Genomic DNA, 13,853 nt, shown 5'->3' on the forward strand with positions numbered 1-13,853 from the left:
TGAATATACATTTGCATATCTATTTTTCCTGCAATGTAATTCGTCCCTTGCTCCTTAATATTTTCTGGCGAGATGCATAACCATGTAATGACAGTCTTCCAATAAGGAAAAGTTCTGTACACAACTAAAGTGAAGGCAATGCATCTGATCATATAACTAGAGCACCTCAACAAAAAACTAAATATGTTTGTCAGCAAAATGAACAGACGTACTTTAATTAATGGATGTACTGTATAGAAACAAGATTTTTTTAGTGATGTTCTCAAGGGCTGCGAAGCATGGAAAATGAGCTTCCTGTCAGATATCCTTTTAGCTCTAAGCCTGTTACGCTCTCTAAACTTCTCACCAGCCTGATGGACTACACGGTGGAAACATTCTTCCTACCTCCAGGGGATTCCTGTCCTGCGTTTTGATACGAGAGGGAGTCTTCTTGCTGCCTGACGATTTCAGTGAGTCGCTGCTCTGTCCGTTATTATTAACGTGACTGAGCGTGTGTCCGGACAGCAAGCTGTCACTGGGAAGCAGGGTCTCGGCCCACAGGCGACACACACTGTCCTTACAGCATGTCAGTAGAACATTGCACACTGAACCCCTGGAGGGAAAAACACAGAGGACACAACTCCATCAGGTCAGGTATGGATAAACATATTCTAAAGACTTAACGATGGGCCTTACCGTGGCATGTACTTGCTGGTCTTCCTCCAGGAGAAGCCCGTTACAGAGCGTGGGTGTGCCAGGTAGACAAAAGAGAAGTCGAGCTCGCCCTGAGCGTTGTGCTCCGGTGGGGTGAATAGCTTGGTCACGCCAGACTGCCATTTGCTGGTGCCGTACCACACTTTGACCAGACAGTCGTCCTGAAAACAACGGCATCACCGGGAGTTAGTACACAAAGGATTACATGGCTGTTGTTAGAATGCGTTTCTCTGTAAGGTCTTTACTTAAAAAAAGGAACATCTTTATGCACATGAATGGACACCAAAGGCCACCCACCTGTCCGGCAGTAGCAAAGAATTCTCCATCTGGAGAGAACTTCATGAGCTGAATTGGGGAGGCGGTTCTATTAAGACGAGGGGGACACAACAATACATCAGATGGATCCATGAGAATGTTTTTTTTTCTAAACATTAGGACTATTTCACAGTGCAGTTCTTACTTGCAGTGCCAGATACACCTCCAGGGACACTGAGGGTCACCAATGGTCATGTCTGTCTGTTCCCCTTCCTCATCAAAACCATCGCTGATATTGGACCACAGCTGGAGGCTAGCGGACCCAGTTAAGAGACGAGTGCCTGTGTGCAAAATATAAAACAAAAATCAGACAATGGAGATTATTTTTAAAGAACACAGGGCTTTTTAATTTGCAAAGATAGTATCAAGAGCAGTGTGTAATCTTAACGTGGATCCATAAAACTTATTACAGAGCAGTGATACTATCAAGAGCAGTGTGTGGGTTTCTTATTTTTTCTCATGTTATTCAACTGTTACTATGCACCTGTAACAAAGATAGCTCAGATGTTCGAGTGCCTTTTGGATTTGGAAAGATACCAAATATACATAGAATAATGGATTTACCTGTGGGGTCCCAGGCCAGGTTACGCACTATGGACTGCAAAACAAACTGTCCACTCTTCTGCCACTGGTAGCTCAGTTCCTGTAAGAACACAAGCATTCAAACGATCAAATCCAAATTGTCAAAACCAAGTCATTAGGAACAATAAATTAATCATTTCCTCACATATTACTTGTATCAGGAAGTTACACTGCAGCGCAGTCAGTAAGAATCAATTACTATTAGAGAATCAATACAATTAGCACTTACTGCTGATGTCCTGTCCTTCTGGTTCATGAGCTGAACTGGCTCAAAGACACAGACAATACTTCCATAGGAAGCTGCAACCTGTCAGCAGCAATTGAAGAGAAGGGACATTTTATTCAATGTGAAGGCTTGACCTTCTCACTCTCATTATACCATAACAAGTACCAAGCACAATACTTGTGACTTTTGAAAGGACTGTGAGCTGCAGCCTAATGGTTAGAGTGAAGATGATTAAAGGTATGAGTACTGCAATTATGACTTAAGATAGTTGTGGTAACAGCATCCTCACAAATTGTAAATAACCACATGAATTATAAAACATCTTAGCAACCTTAGAAACGTAATGTAATTTTACTGTAGCCCTTTACACTCGTACCTGTATACAGGTTGAACATAATAGATTTGGACACCGATACATTTTAAAATTGGAATGAAATTGCGGTACAGTAACATGCTTTATATGACGTCAGAACTCTGGCTGTGCAGTTCACATCGGAGTATGGATTTTGACTGACAGATGTTCAGAACTTGGGTGACAAGCCAATCCCTCCCACTAATTGGGCAACTTTTGCAAATGTTTTGTTGTCTGAGTGAGGTAAATTCTGTAAATTAACAGGCCTACGCATACTGAATAAAAATATAAAAACAACATGTAAAGTGTTGGTCCCATATTCCATGAGCTGAAATAAAAGATCCCAGAAATGTTACAAAAAGCTTATTTCGCTCAAATTTTGTGCACAAATTTGTTTACATCCCTGTCAGTGAGCAGTTCTCCTTTGCCAAGATAATCCATTCACCTGACAGGCATGGCATATCGAAAAGCTGATTAAACAGTGTGATCATTACACAGCTGCACCTTGCAATTGGCATGCTGACTGCAGCAATGTCCACCAGACCTGTTGCCAAATAATTGAATGTTCATTTCTGTAACATTAGCTGCCTCAAATGTCGTTTTAGAGAATTTCGCAGTACGTCCAAATCAGCCTCACAACCGCAAACCACATAAGCCCAGGACCTCCACATCCGGCTTCTTCACCCTGTGATGAAACTGTGGGTTTGCACAACCAAAGGATTTCTGCACAAACTGTCTCAGGGAAGCTCATCTGCGTGCTCGTCATCCTCACCAGGGTCTTGACCTGACCTCAGTTTGGCTCCGTAGTCAACTTCAGTGGCCACTGACACACTGGAGAAGTGTGCTCTTCACGGATGAATCCCGGTTTGAACTGTACCGGGCAGATGGTAGACAGCGTGTATGGCGTCATGTGAGTGAGCGGTTTGCGGATGTCAATGCTGTGAATAGAGTGCTCCATGGTGGCGGTGGGGTTATGGTATGGGCAGGCATACAACGCACTCGTAAAGTATTCCCCTTTACTTTTTCCACATTTTGTTACGTTATAGCCTTATTCTAAAATGGATTCAAGTATTTTTTCCCCCTCTACACACAATATCCCATAATGACAAAGCGAGAACAGGTTTAGAAAGTTTTGCTTATTAAAAATAAAAACCAAATACCTTAGGTATTCAGACCCTTTGCTAAGACTCGAAATTAAGCTCAGATGCATCTAGTTTCCATTGATCATCTTTGAGATGTTTCTACAACTTCATTAGAGTCCACCTGTGGTAAATTCAATTGATTGGACATGATTTGGAAAGGCACACACACCTGCCTATATAAAGGGCCCACAGTTGACAGTGCATTTCAGAGTAAAAACCAAGCCATGAGGTCGAAGGAATTTTCCAGTAGAGACAGGATTATGTCGAGACACAGACCTGGGGAAGTGTACCCAAAAATGTCTGCAGCATTGAAGGTCCCCAAGAACACAGTGGCCTCCATCATTCTTCAATGGAAGAAGTTTGGAACCACCAAGACTCTTCCTAGAGCAATCGGTGGAGAAGGACCTTGGTCAGGGAGGTGACCAAGAATCCGATGGTCACCGAGTTCCTCTGTGGAGATGGTTTTCCTTCTGGAAGGTTCTCCCATCTCTACAGCACTCCACCAAATCAGGCCTTTATGGTAGAGTGGCCAGAAGGAAGCCACTCCTCAGTAAAAGGCACGACAGCCCGCCTGGAGTTTGCCAAAAGGTACCTAAAGACTCCCAGACCATGAGAAACATGATTCTCTGGTCTGATGAAACCAAGATTGAACTCTTTGGCCTGAATGCCTAGCGTCACGTCTGGAAGAAACCTGGCACCATCCCTAAAGTGAAGAATGATCGAGGCAGCATGCTGTGGGGGATGTTTTTCAGCGGCATGGACTGGGAGACTAGTCAGGATCAAGGGAAAGATGAACAGAGCAAAGTACAGAGAGATCCTTGATGAAAACCTGCTCCACAGCGCTCAGGACCTCAGACTGAGGTGAAGGTTCACCTTCGAAAAGGACAATGAATCTAAGCACACAGCCAAGACAAAGCCGGAGAGGCTTTGGGACAAGTCTTTGAATGTTCTTGAGAAGCCCAGCCAGAGCCCGGACTTGAACCCGATCGTACATCTCTGGAGAGACCTCAAATTGCTGTGCAGCGACGCTCCCCATCCAACATGACAGAGCTTGAGAGGATCTGCAGAGAAGAATGGGAGAAACTCCCCAAATACAGGTGTGCCAAACTTGTAGTGTCATACATAAGACTCTGGGCTGTAATCGCTGACAAAGGTGCTTCTAGCGGTTAGAGTGTTGGGCCAGTAACCGGAAGGTTTCTGGATCGAATCCCCAAGCTGATAAGGTAAAGATCTGTCGTTCTGCTCCTGAGCAAGGCAGTTAACCCACTGTTCCCCAGGCGCCGAAGACGTGGATGTCGATTAAGGCAGCCCCTCGCACCTCTCTGATTTCCCTTTCAACAAAGCACTGAGTAACGGGTCTGAAAACGTATGTAAATGTGATATTTCAGTTCTTGCTTCGTCATTATAGGGTATTGTGTGTAGACTGAGAAAAAAGGCTGTAATGTAACAAAATGTGGAAAAAGTCAAGGCGTCTGAATACTTTCCGAATGCACTGTAAGCTACAGATAATGAACACAATTGCATTTTATTGGTGGCAATTTGAATGCACAGAGATACCGTGATGAGATGCTTTAAGCCCATTGCCATGGCATTCATCCGCCAGCATCACCTCATGTTTCAGTATGATAATGCATGACCCCATGTCTCAAGGATCAGTACACAATTCCTGGAGGCTGAAAATGTCCCAGTTCTTCCATGGCCTGCATACTCAACAGACATGTCACCCATTGAGCCTGTTTGGAATGCTCTGGATCGATGTGTACGACAGCGTGTTCCAATTCCAGCCAATATCCAGAAACTTTGCACAGCCATTGAAGAGGAGTGGAACAACATTCCACAGGCCACAATCAACAGCCCGATCAACTCTATGCAAAGGAGATATTGTGCAGCATGAGGCAAATAGTGGTGACACCAGATACTGACTGGTTTTCTGATCCACGCACCTACCTTTTTGCATATCTGTATTCCCAGTCATGCGAAATCCATAGATTAGGGCCTAATGAATTTATTTCAATTTTATTATTTAACTAGGCAAGTCAGTTAAGAACAAGTTCTTATTTATAATGACGGCCTAGGAACAGTGGGTTAACTGCCTTGTTCAGGGGCAGAACGACAGATTTTTACCTTGTCAGCTCGGGGATTTGATCTAGCAACCTTTGGGTTACAGGCCCAACGCTCTAACCACTAGGACACCTGAATGGTTTCCTTATGTAAACGGTGTATTTTGAAAGATGAGACATTTAGGATTATAATAAATACCCCTATGATGTCATACAAGCAAGCCAAATACCTGTGAGTCCAGAAGTGCACATTTCCACATTATAAAACTCATGTAATATATATTGTCAGTTTATGATCACTATGTTTGATGTACATTTACAAGGGTTGTTCCGAACCGAATTAGTCTGTCTATTATTAAGAAAATTCACCGTGGCACACGCTACTGTTATCATGATACCAGGTTTAGTATCACAATACTCGATATCACCACGATACTAAATATCAAAACGATACCACAAAAAAAAGACTACATATTAGCCAAAGTCACAGAATGGCACTTGATCCAAACAGATAAACTCAGCCACAGCTCTGTTAAATCGTTAGTTCAATATCATTACATTTGAACATTGTCACATTTTTGGAGACAACCATGTATGCATGAATTGAGTAAATGATACAATCAATTTGACTTTGTAACTTCAAAACAATATATTGTTAATCATTTATTTGAATGCTAAATATCCATTGATAAACCGGGTAAATCAAGATGCAGCCTAGGTCTATTCACAATACAGGTGAATGCATATTATTCAATAGGAGTGTGTGTATGCTGTGAGTTATTGAGCTTGTTTTAGCTGATTCCATTGGGCTACAAATGATAATTTTATTGGCAACTGATAAGATAACTTACTACTTTATTGTGCTGATTAACAACATTTGCATAGATGGGTTAGCTGACAACGTCACGGAAACAATGCACACGTTTCTATGGGGCAGAAGTCCGCCATGTGGGGAATCGTTTCATCTTTTTCTTCATACCATGTCTTATTTTGACTGACCTCATGTTTATGCTAATATGGGTAAAATTCACTAACTAACAACAACTGTAACGAGGTATTTGACAACAAGTGCTCATTGTGCAAATGTATTTACATGTTCAATAAACATTGGCGACGAAATATAGTTTACATGTCATCAACCTAAGCCAACCGCGTCTGTTTTGCCCCATAACTGTGCACACGTCAAATTTGTTGCTAGACAACCAACCCTTCTATAGAATAAGCAATCTCTTATTTTCTAAGTGTGCCTGTATAAGAAATGAATGACAATTTCTTAGGCAGAATGTGGCTGTGGAATCTGACTTCGTGGTTGTGGAATCTGTTTTGGTAAAGGAAGATGAAGAACTGAATGAGTTTTTGGTGACAAGGAGACAAGGTGAATTAATAAAATGTTGGTGAGTCAACTTTGAAATCAGCAATTTTTGGCGTCATTGTTTGCATATTATCACGAACAAAGTACTAGGGTAGTGAATTCAGCTGTAAACTAGCAAGGAAAGTCAGCTTACAATTAAAGCTGGAAGCTACCTGCATCGTCTTGCATTGTAAGTGTTCTAGCCTGTATGGACATTGTTTTTGCAGACAGTAACGAACAGTTTCAACATAACGTGTCGCATTATTCAAGTTAACTTCTGTGCAGCATGTGGGGACTAGGGAGCAAATGCAGCGCAGACAGATCTAGCAATGAATGAGTAAGTAGAGCAAGCTCTTTGCACTATAAAAGGGACTGCGCTGATACGTACTTGATCCTCTCAAGCACCCGAATGCACTCATGACTCCTTTCTATGAATGGCAATGTGAAAGCCTAACACCGTCATGCTAGTCTTGTTGACAACAGATCAAGCTTTCAAAATGATGCCCGCTTGACCCAGATTGCGATTTATAACGGGCCGTTCTTGGATTACGTAAACAGTAATTGTGTGATGGCGGGGATGCAGGGATGAGTTCCAAATAAAACAACTACAAGTGTGCTTGCTGTAGTTCAACGGCACAGCTTGGAGAGTAAACAACAACAAAAAACACCTTATAGTTGACTTTTCTTTGAGTAAAAAATTCTCTCTCTACATATAAGAGAGAGAGAGAGAGAGAGAGAGAGAGAGAGAGAGAGAGAGAGAGAGAGAGAGAGAGAGAGAGAGAGAGAGAGAGAGAGAGAGAGAGAGAGAAATGACTTAGGAACTGGGCACACTATGGAGAGATGTGTGGACACTTGGAGACACCAGTTACTCCTCTCACTCAAACCTTTGTAATTTTATGGTTTTATGTTGCATCTACCCCACGTTTTCCATAAATATTCTTATCATGTTACTGAAAGTAACCAGAGGACCTTATGATTTATCAACAAATGCGGCGAAAAGTACAGTAAATGTAAAATGCACATAAAATCAACAGCGTAATGTTCGGATTCAGTCTTGTGTCAGGTGAACAGTTGTGTCCTCACCTTTGGTCGAATAATCTTCCCACACTCTCCAAACTGTTCCCTGTCAATTGCTACCATGGTTACACATATGCTTTTTGTATTTATTCTGTAAAAAACATTTCAATTTATCATATAGGCCAATTCCCATGAGTGTAAAGGGTTAAGCATTTTACCACATGCTAAATGCCTACTTAGCATAATTTGAAATCTGCACCAGACCCAATAATTAACACATAGGCCAACATACTTGATTCCTCTTTCTAACTCTGCAAGTTACTGGCTGATCTAAAACGAGGTAGTCCATGGTCAGGCACAAAAATAACTGTAGGCTAACTTCCTTAGATAATACAGGTTGTGTCTAATAAGGAGACTATTCCAACAGTCAGGAGAGCTACATGTCATGAGTAGTGACTAGTGAGTCACAACATACCACATTTTCCCACCGTGTATTGGCTGGCTAATTTTGTTTCTCTTTCTTCATTTCCTTTTTCTGAAATATTGTGATATCTTTTGCAGGGTGTAGCTGGCCAAGCTCAATGACTCGTACACAGCTTAAAATGCATCGTTGACCTAGGACAAACACAATGGAGCCAGGCAACATGGCATTTTGATAAGATTTAAACAGAGTTTAGGCAAAAGGCCCGCTTCTCTTGAGTTGCTGTACTGTGTTCCATCTTGTTAAAATTTACTCGGATTTGGGGGATTGTTCAACGTTTGTAATATTGCATCATAATGCACATATTTGCTGCTTAGAAACAATATAGCAAATAAATGGTCAATATTGCTAAAGGTTTAGCTACAATATAGCCTATAGCAAATTGATGGTCAATATTGATACAAAGCAACGGCAATGTAAACAATATGACATGGATATACAAATAGGGTCATATTAGCATGCAAACTCAACTGGTTCTTCGCCAAACAGCATTGTCTATAAGTTGCAGTAACTACACCAGACAAGTAATACAAGAAACAATGTCTCTTACCTGGCCTCCCTGTAGTGAGCTGTCCACACAGCCCACCTGGATGTTCCCATGCTTTGCTCCTGGGATGATCTGTAGCCTTTCAAAGTCACTGCCCAAAATCACAACGTCACAGCCAGAGGCATATGCCTATCACATGAGAGGGTGGGATGAGGGAGGAATGTTACTCAGTTAGGACAATAATCACAAAGAACTGTCAAGGGTGATTTAATGAAAGTTGAACTTCTAGTATGACTTTGCATTGCATGACAAGCAGATGATATCTGTAGTATGCATACTAATACCATGAATAAATATACGGACAAAATGCAGACTGTCAACACGGCATAAACAGCACAATGTAACTTTTGCCTGCACTAGAGGACAGAGAGAAAAATAATCTGATATTGATCGGCTCAGTGAAAGACTGTGGGTATAGTATCAGATTCTCTTCTCTGAGCAGTGCTGCTGGACTAGCACAGAGCACTCCCAAAGCATCCTTAAAATGTAGGGAGACTGACTGCCTGAAATATCTTACCGTGAATGGTTGGTTGTTTATGCTACCTACAGAAAAACAATTGTCCCCTGGGTTGACAGCCCCAGTAAGGACTTGGTGAAGATTCATGGTCCTTTGTAACTCTGTCTTCCTGCCCTCACAATGTGGCCTTGATCCAGGACAAATTCATGAGAAACCAATGCAATGACGTGGTCATTGTGCTTCAAATCATAAAGTCAGTTCCCCTGTGAGAAAGAGAAACACGTCCGTTGTTAGTTGTGCTACTGACAGTTAAGACACTAGCTAGGTAACTTGTTGCCACCGCACTCAATGTCATATTCTCAGCAAGACAATCTTCAGTGGCAAACATCACCAGACATGTCAGTTAGTGAGACAACTAACGTTAGGTTGATAACTTGGTATAGTAAAACATTGCTAATTAGCAAGTAATCCATGTTTTGTGCACTGCACTACTTAATTAGATCACAAGCTTAGCGATAGACATTCATTTAACTAAGAGCAATAATTGGGTGATATTTTTCTATGGATTAGACCTATGCTAGCAAAACCAGTGACATTTGGCTGGTAAACAAAATGACTACATACCTTGCTAGCCAATGACAGCAAACTAGCAGTAGCAGGTAGCTAGCTGTAGCTAAAGATTACAGCTAGTTAGTCAGCTAATGACAATGTTGAGACATTAGCCCATAAGTGCATTTGACAATTTACACCCCTGATCCCATGAAATCACCGCTCTTACATGGAAAACCAACCTGAATGTAGAGGTGTTTGGCCCGCAAGCTAAAACGGACACCGGCATAACAATCGTTTCTAAACTGGAAAGAGGTGAGCAAGTTCCGTGTGCCAACTCACGTGACACAATCACTCGGAAATAGATGACAGATAGCAACCCATTTAGCCTTTAGCTAAATAAAAGCAACATATTGTCTATCATTGTGATATTTCTTTTTTTTAAGATATAGCTATCAATTAGCAAGTGGTCAACTATCAAGTCAATTCACGCAACAACCAACTAGCTAGCTAGCAAAGGAACGGGCAGGCTACCTAGCTTTGGGACACAACATCGGGAGTCACTGTAACTAATACATAGATTACAGATGTTTCTAGCTAGCCATGTCGTTGCGTCGTTACAGGCTTACTAGCTAGCTATCGTCAACTCAATTAACTAGTTATCTGCAGTTTCGATAGAAAATATTACGTTATAGTATAGAACACTATTGGGCGAAATCCGAAATGTAACGTTACAGCTAGCTAGCCTAGTGTCAAAATGCACTTACTTCTCGTCGTTTGGTTTGACTCATGAATGCATCGCCACCTCGCGACCTGCTATCATATGACTGCTAGCAAGCAGTCTGTCATTCAGTCACGTTGGTAGCTAGCTATTCGTCTTGTAAAATAACGGACAATTTCAAATAGTATGCTAAATACACACGTTAAACCATTTAGCTAACTGTGGTATAGAGTTAGCTAGTGGCGCTCCTCTCCCGTGTGACGGTCATGAAACCGTGCTATGGATTGTGGTCATTGTAGTAATTGATGGTGCGTGATTTCATCAATGACGATGCTGTTTGCAGAATGTGTTTGCCCTTTACGGGTGACCTCTACATACGGAGAGGAGCTTATGATAAACCCTCGAAGTTCCAGAATGGAATGAAAATGGCAGCCATATTGGTCAGGGAGAAATCCTACCCAGTCTAGGGAAAGGGAGATACCTAGTCAATTGTACAACATAATCCAGATTTGTCTTCCACAGAAAAATTAAAGTAAGGCCTGTGATTTATCAGAAATTGTGTAATAGAATTATTGTCAACCTAAAATCGTGTCATATAATTATAAATACAGTTTATACAGGTTTTATACAAATTGTATGTATAAGTAGTCTCTACAATATATGTAAACAGACCATAAATGTCTCAAATTGTGTTGTCTTGGAAAGCTGTGAGTGCTATTATATGATACAATATCAGTCCTACCATCAACTGATTTCAGCTAGTGTATGGCTGTGTATTGACTGCATTGTTTGAATGGAATGTTGGCATATTGGCAGTTAATACTAACAAACATATGGTGCAAATACATTCTTGAAATGCATCAATTTCTTATCACAGAACTGGCAAACCATGGTTGACCAACTCCCTGACCAAAATAGCTGACCTTTAGACCATCAGAAGAAGGTTCATGTCCAGTATTCTAAATTATAATTCCTTACTTGCTACACCATTCAATATCCTCATGCCTTCATAACTTGAGGCTCCCGAGTGGCACAGCGGTCTAAGGCACTGCGTCTCAGTGTTCAAGGCATCACTAGACACCCTGGTTCGATTCCAGGCTGTATCACCGACCAATTCCCAAGTCATTCCCCACCCCAATAATGATAAAAAACAACAAGGGAGTTGTACTCTTTATGTCCAAAAAGGTCATTTCTGGACAATATTTCTGTCCATTTAGGGGACGGACCACTTTTGGCTCAAGAGCACCCCCAGAGGCAAACATTCTGTATAGTTCTTTAATTTTGAAACAATAACAAAGCATTTACCTCACCTCTGTTAGTCAAAAGCTAAGAGATGGGCCTGGAGAAATGTAACCACTCTCAAATTCAAAGACAGAGCTATGCATGCAAGAACTGAATATCCATTATATAAAAATGATAGTTTTCAAATTAAACACAATTTTGCAGATGTTATCGCAATGGCAGCAAAATGCTTATGTTTCTAGCTCCGACAGTGCAGTAATAGCTAACAATGCAAAACAATACAGACAAATCCCCAAAATGTAAATAAAGAAAATAAGAAATTTCAGAATGAGTCTGGAATATAAATATATATACAGTATATGTATATAATGCTGTGAAATAGATCGTATGGGCAGTAATTGAATAGAAAAGCTGTGTACAGCAGTAGTTATATTGGATGAGCCTTGACTAGAATACAGTATATACAGTTGAAGTCAGAAGTTTACATACACTTAGGTTGAAGTCATTAAAACTCATTTTTCAACCACTCCACAAATTTCTTGTTAACAAACTATAGTTTTGGCAAATCGATTAGGACATCTACTTTGTGCATGACACAAGTCATTTTTCCAACAATTGTTTACAGACAGATTATTTCACTTATAATTCACTGTATCACAATTCCAGTGGGTCAGAAGTTTACATACTCTAAGTTGACTGTGCCTTTAAACAGCTTGGAAAATTCCAGAAAATGATGTCATGGCTTTAGAAGCTTCTGTTAGGCTAATTGACATCATTTGAGTCAATTGGAGGTGTACCTGTACCTATTTCAAGGCCTACCTTCAAACTCAGAGCCTCTTTGCATGACATCATGGGAAAATAAAAATAAATCAACCAAGACCTGAAAAAACTAATTGTAGACCTCCACAAGTCTGGTTCATCCTTGGGAGCAATTTCCAAATGCCTGAAAGTACCACATTCATCTGTACAAACAATAATACGCACGTATAAACACCATGGGACCACGCAGCCATCATACCGCTTAGGAAGGAGATGTGTTCTGTCTCCTAGAGATGAATGTACTTTGGTGCGAAAAGTGCAAATCAATCCCAAAACAACAGCGAAGGACCTTGTGAAGATGCTGGAGGAACCAGGTACAAAAGTATCTATATCCACAGTAAAACAAGTCCTATATCGACATAACCTGAAAGGCCGCTCAGCAAGGAAGAAGCCACTGCTCCAAAACCGCCATAAAAAAAGCCAGACTATGGTTTGCAACTGCAAACTGCGACAAAGATCATACTTTTTGGAGAAATGTCCTCTGGTCTGATGAAACAAAAATGGAACTGTTTGGCAATAATGACCATCGTTATGTTTGGAGGAAAAAGGGGGAGGCTTGCAGGCAAAAGAACACCATCCCAACCGTGAAGCACGGGGTAGCAGCATCATATTGTGGGGGTGCTTTGCTGCAGGAGGGACTGGTGCACTTCACAAAATAGATGGCATCATGAGGAGGAAAATGATGTGGATATATTGAAGCAACATCTCAAGACATCAGTCAGGAAGTTAAAGCTTGGTCGCAAATGGGTCTTCCAAATGGACAATGACCACAAGCATACAACAAAGTCAAGGTATTGGAGTGGTCATCACAAAGCCCTGACCTCAAGCCTATAGAAAATTTGTGGGCAGAACTAAAAAAAGCGTGTGCGAGCAAGGAGGCCTACAAACCTGACTCAGTTATACCAGCTCTGTCAGGAGGAATGGGCCAAAACTCATCCAACTTATTGTGGGAAGCTTGTGGAAGGCTACCCAAAACATTTGACCCAAGTTAAACAATTTAAAGGCAATGCTACCAAATACTAATTGAGTGCATGTACATTTCTGACCCACTGGGAATGTGATGAAGGAATAAAAGCTGAAATAAATCATTCTCTCTACTATTATTCTGACATTTCACATTCTTAAAATAGAGTGGTGATCCTAACTGACCTAAAACAGGGAATTTTTACTAGGATAAATATCAGGAATTATGAAGAACTGAGTTTAAATGTAGTTGGCTAAGGTGTATGTAAACTTCCGACTCAATCGGGTTGAGGTCAGGACTCTGACTGGGCCACTCCAGAAGGCGTATTTTCTTCT

At 41.1% G+C, this 13,853-nt stretch overlaps 1 protein-coding gene across 1 annotated transcript in view; it reads right to left on the reverse strand.

The window, feature by feature from the left end:
- The window catches only part of dmxl1 (Dmx like 1), a 62,134-nt gene extending 51,310 nt beyond the window's left edge, over positions 1–10,824 (reverse strand). Inside the window, exons 1-9 of the mRNA XM_045707196.1 lie at positions 10,540–10,824; positions 9,284–9,486; positions 8,770–8,895; positions 1,820–1,897; positions 1,573–1,651; positions 1,154–1,289; positions 991–1,057; positions 676–854; positions 385–592 (exon numbers count right to left, since the gene is read on the reverse strand). Of these exons, the coding sequence (XP_045563152.1) occupies positions 385–592; positions 676–854; positions 991–1,057; positions 1,154–1,289; positions 1,573–1,651; positions 1,820–1,897; positions 8,770–8,895; positions 9,284–9,370 (960 nt within the window). The 5' untranslated portion in view covers positions 9,371–9,486; positions 10,540–10,824. The remainder of the gene's footprint in view (positions 1–384; positions 593–675; positions 855–990; positions 1,058–1,153; positions 1,290–1,572; positions 1,652–1,819; positions 1,898–8,769; positions 8,896–9,283; positions 9,487–10,539) is intronic.
- Between the last annotated feature and the right edge of the window lie 3,029 nt (positions 10,825–13,853).

The sequence above is a fragment of the Salmo salar genome, chromosome ssa24 (genome assembly GCF_905237065.1).
Source record: "Salmo salar chromosome ssa24, Ssal_v3.1, whole genome shotgun sequence".
Lineage (NCBI taxonomy): Eukaryota > Metazoa > Chordata > Actinopteri > Salmoniformes > Salmonidae > Salmo > Salmo salar.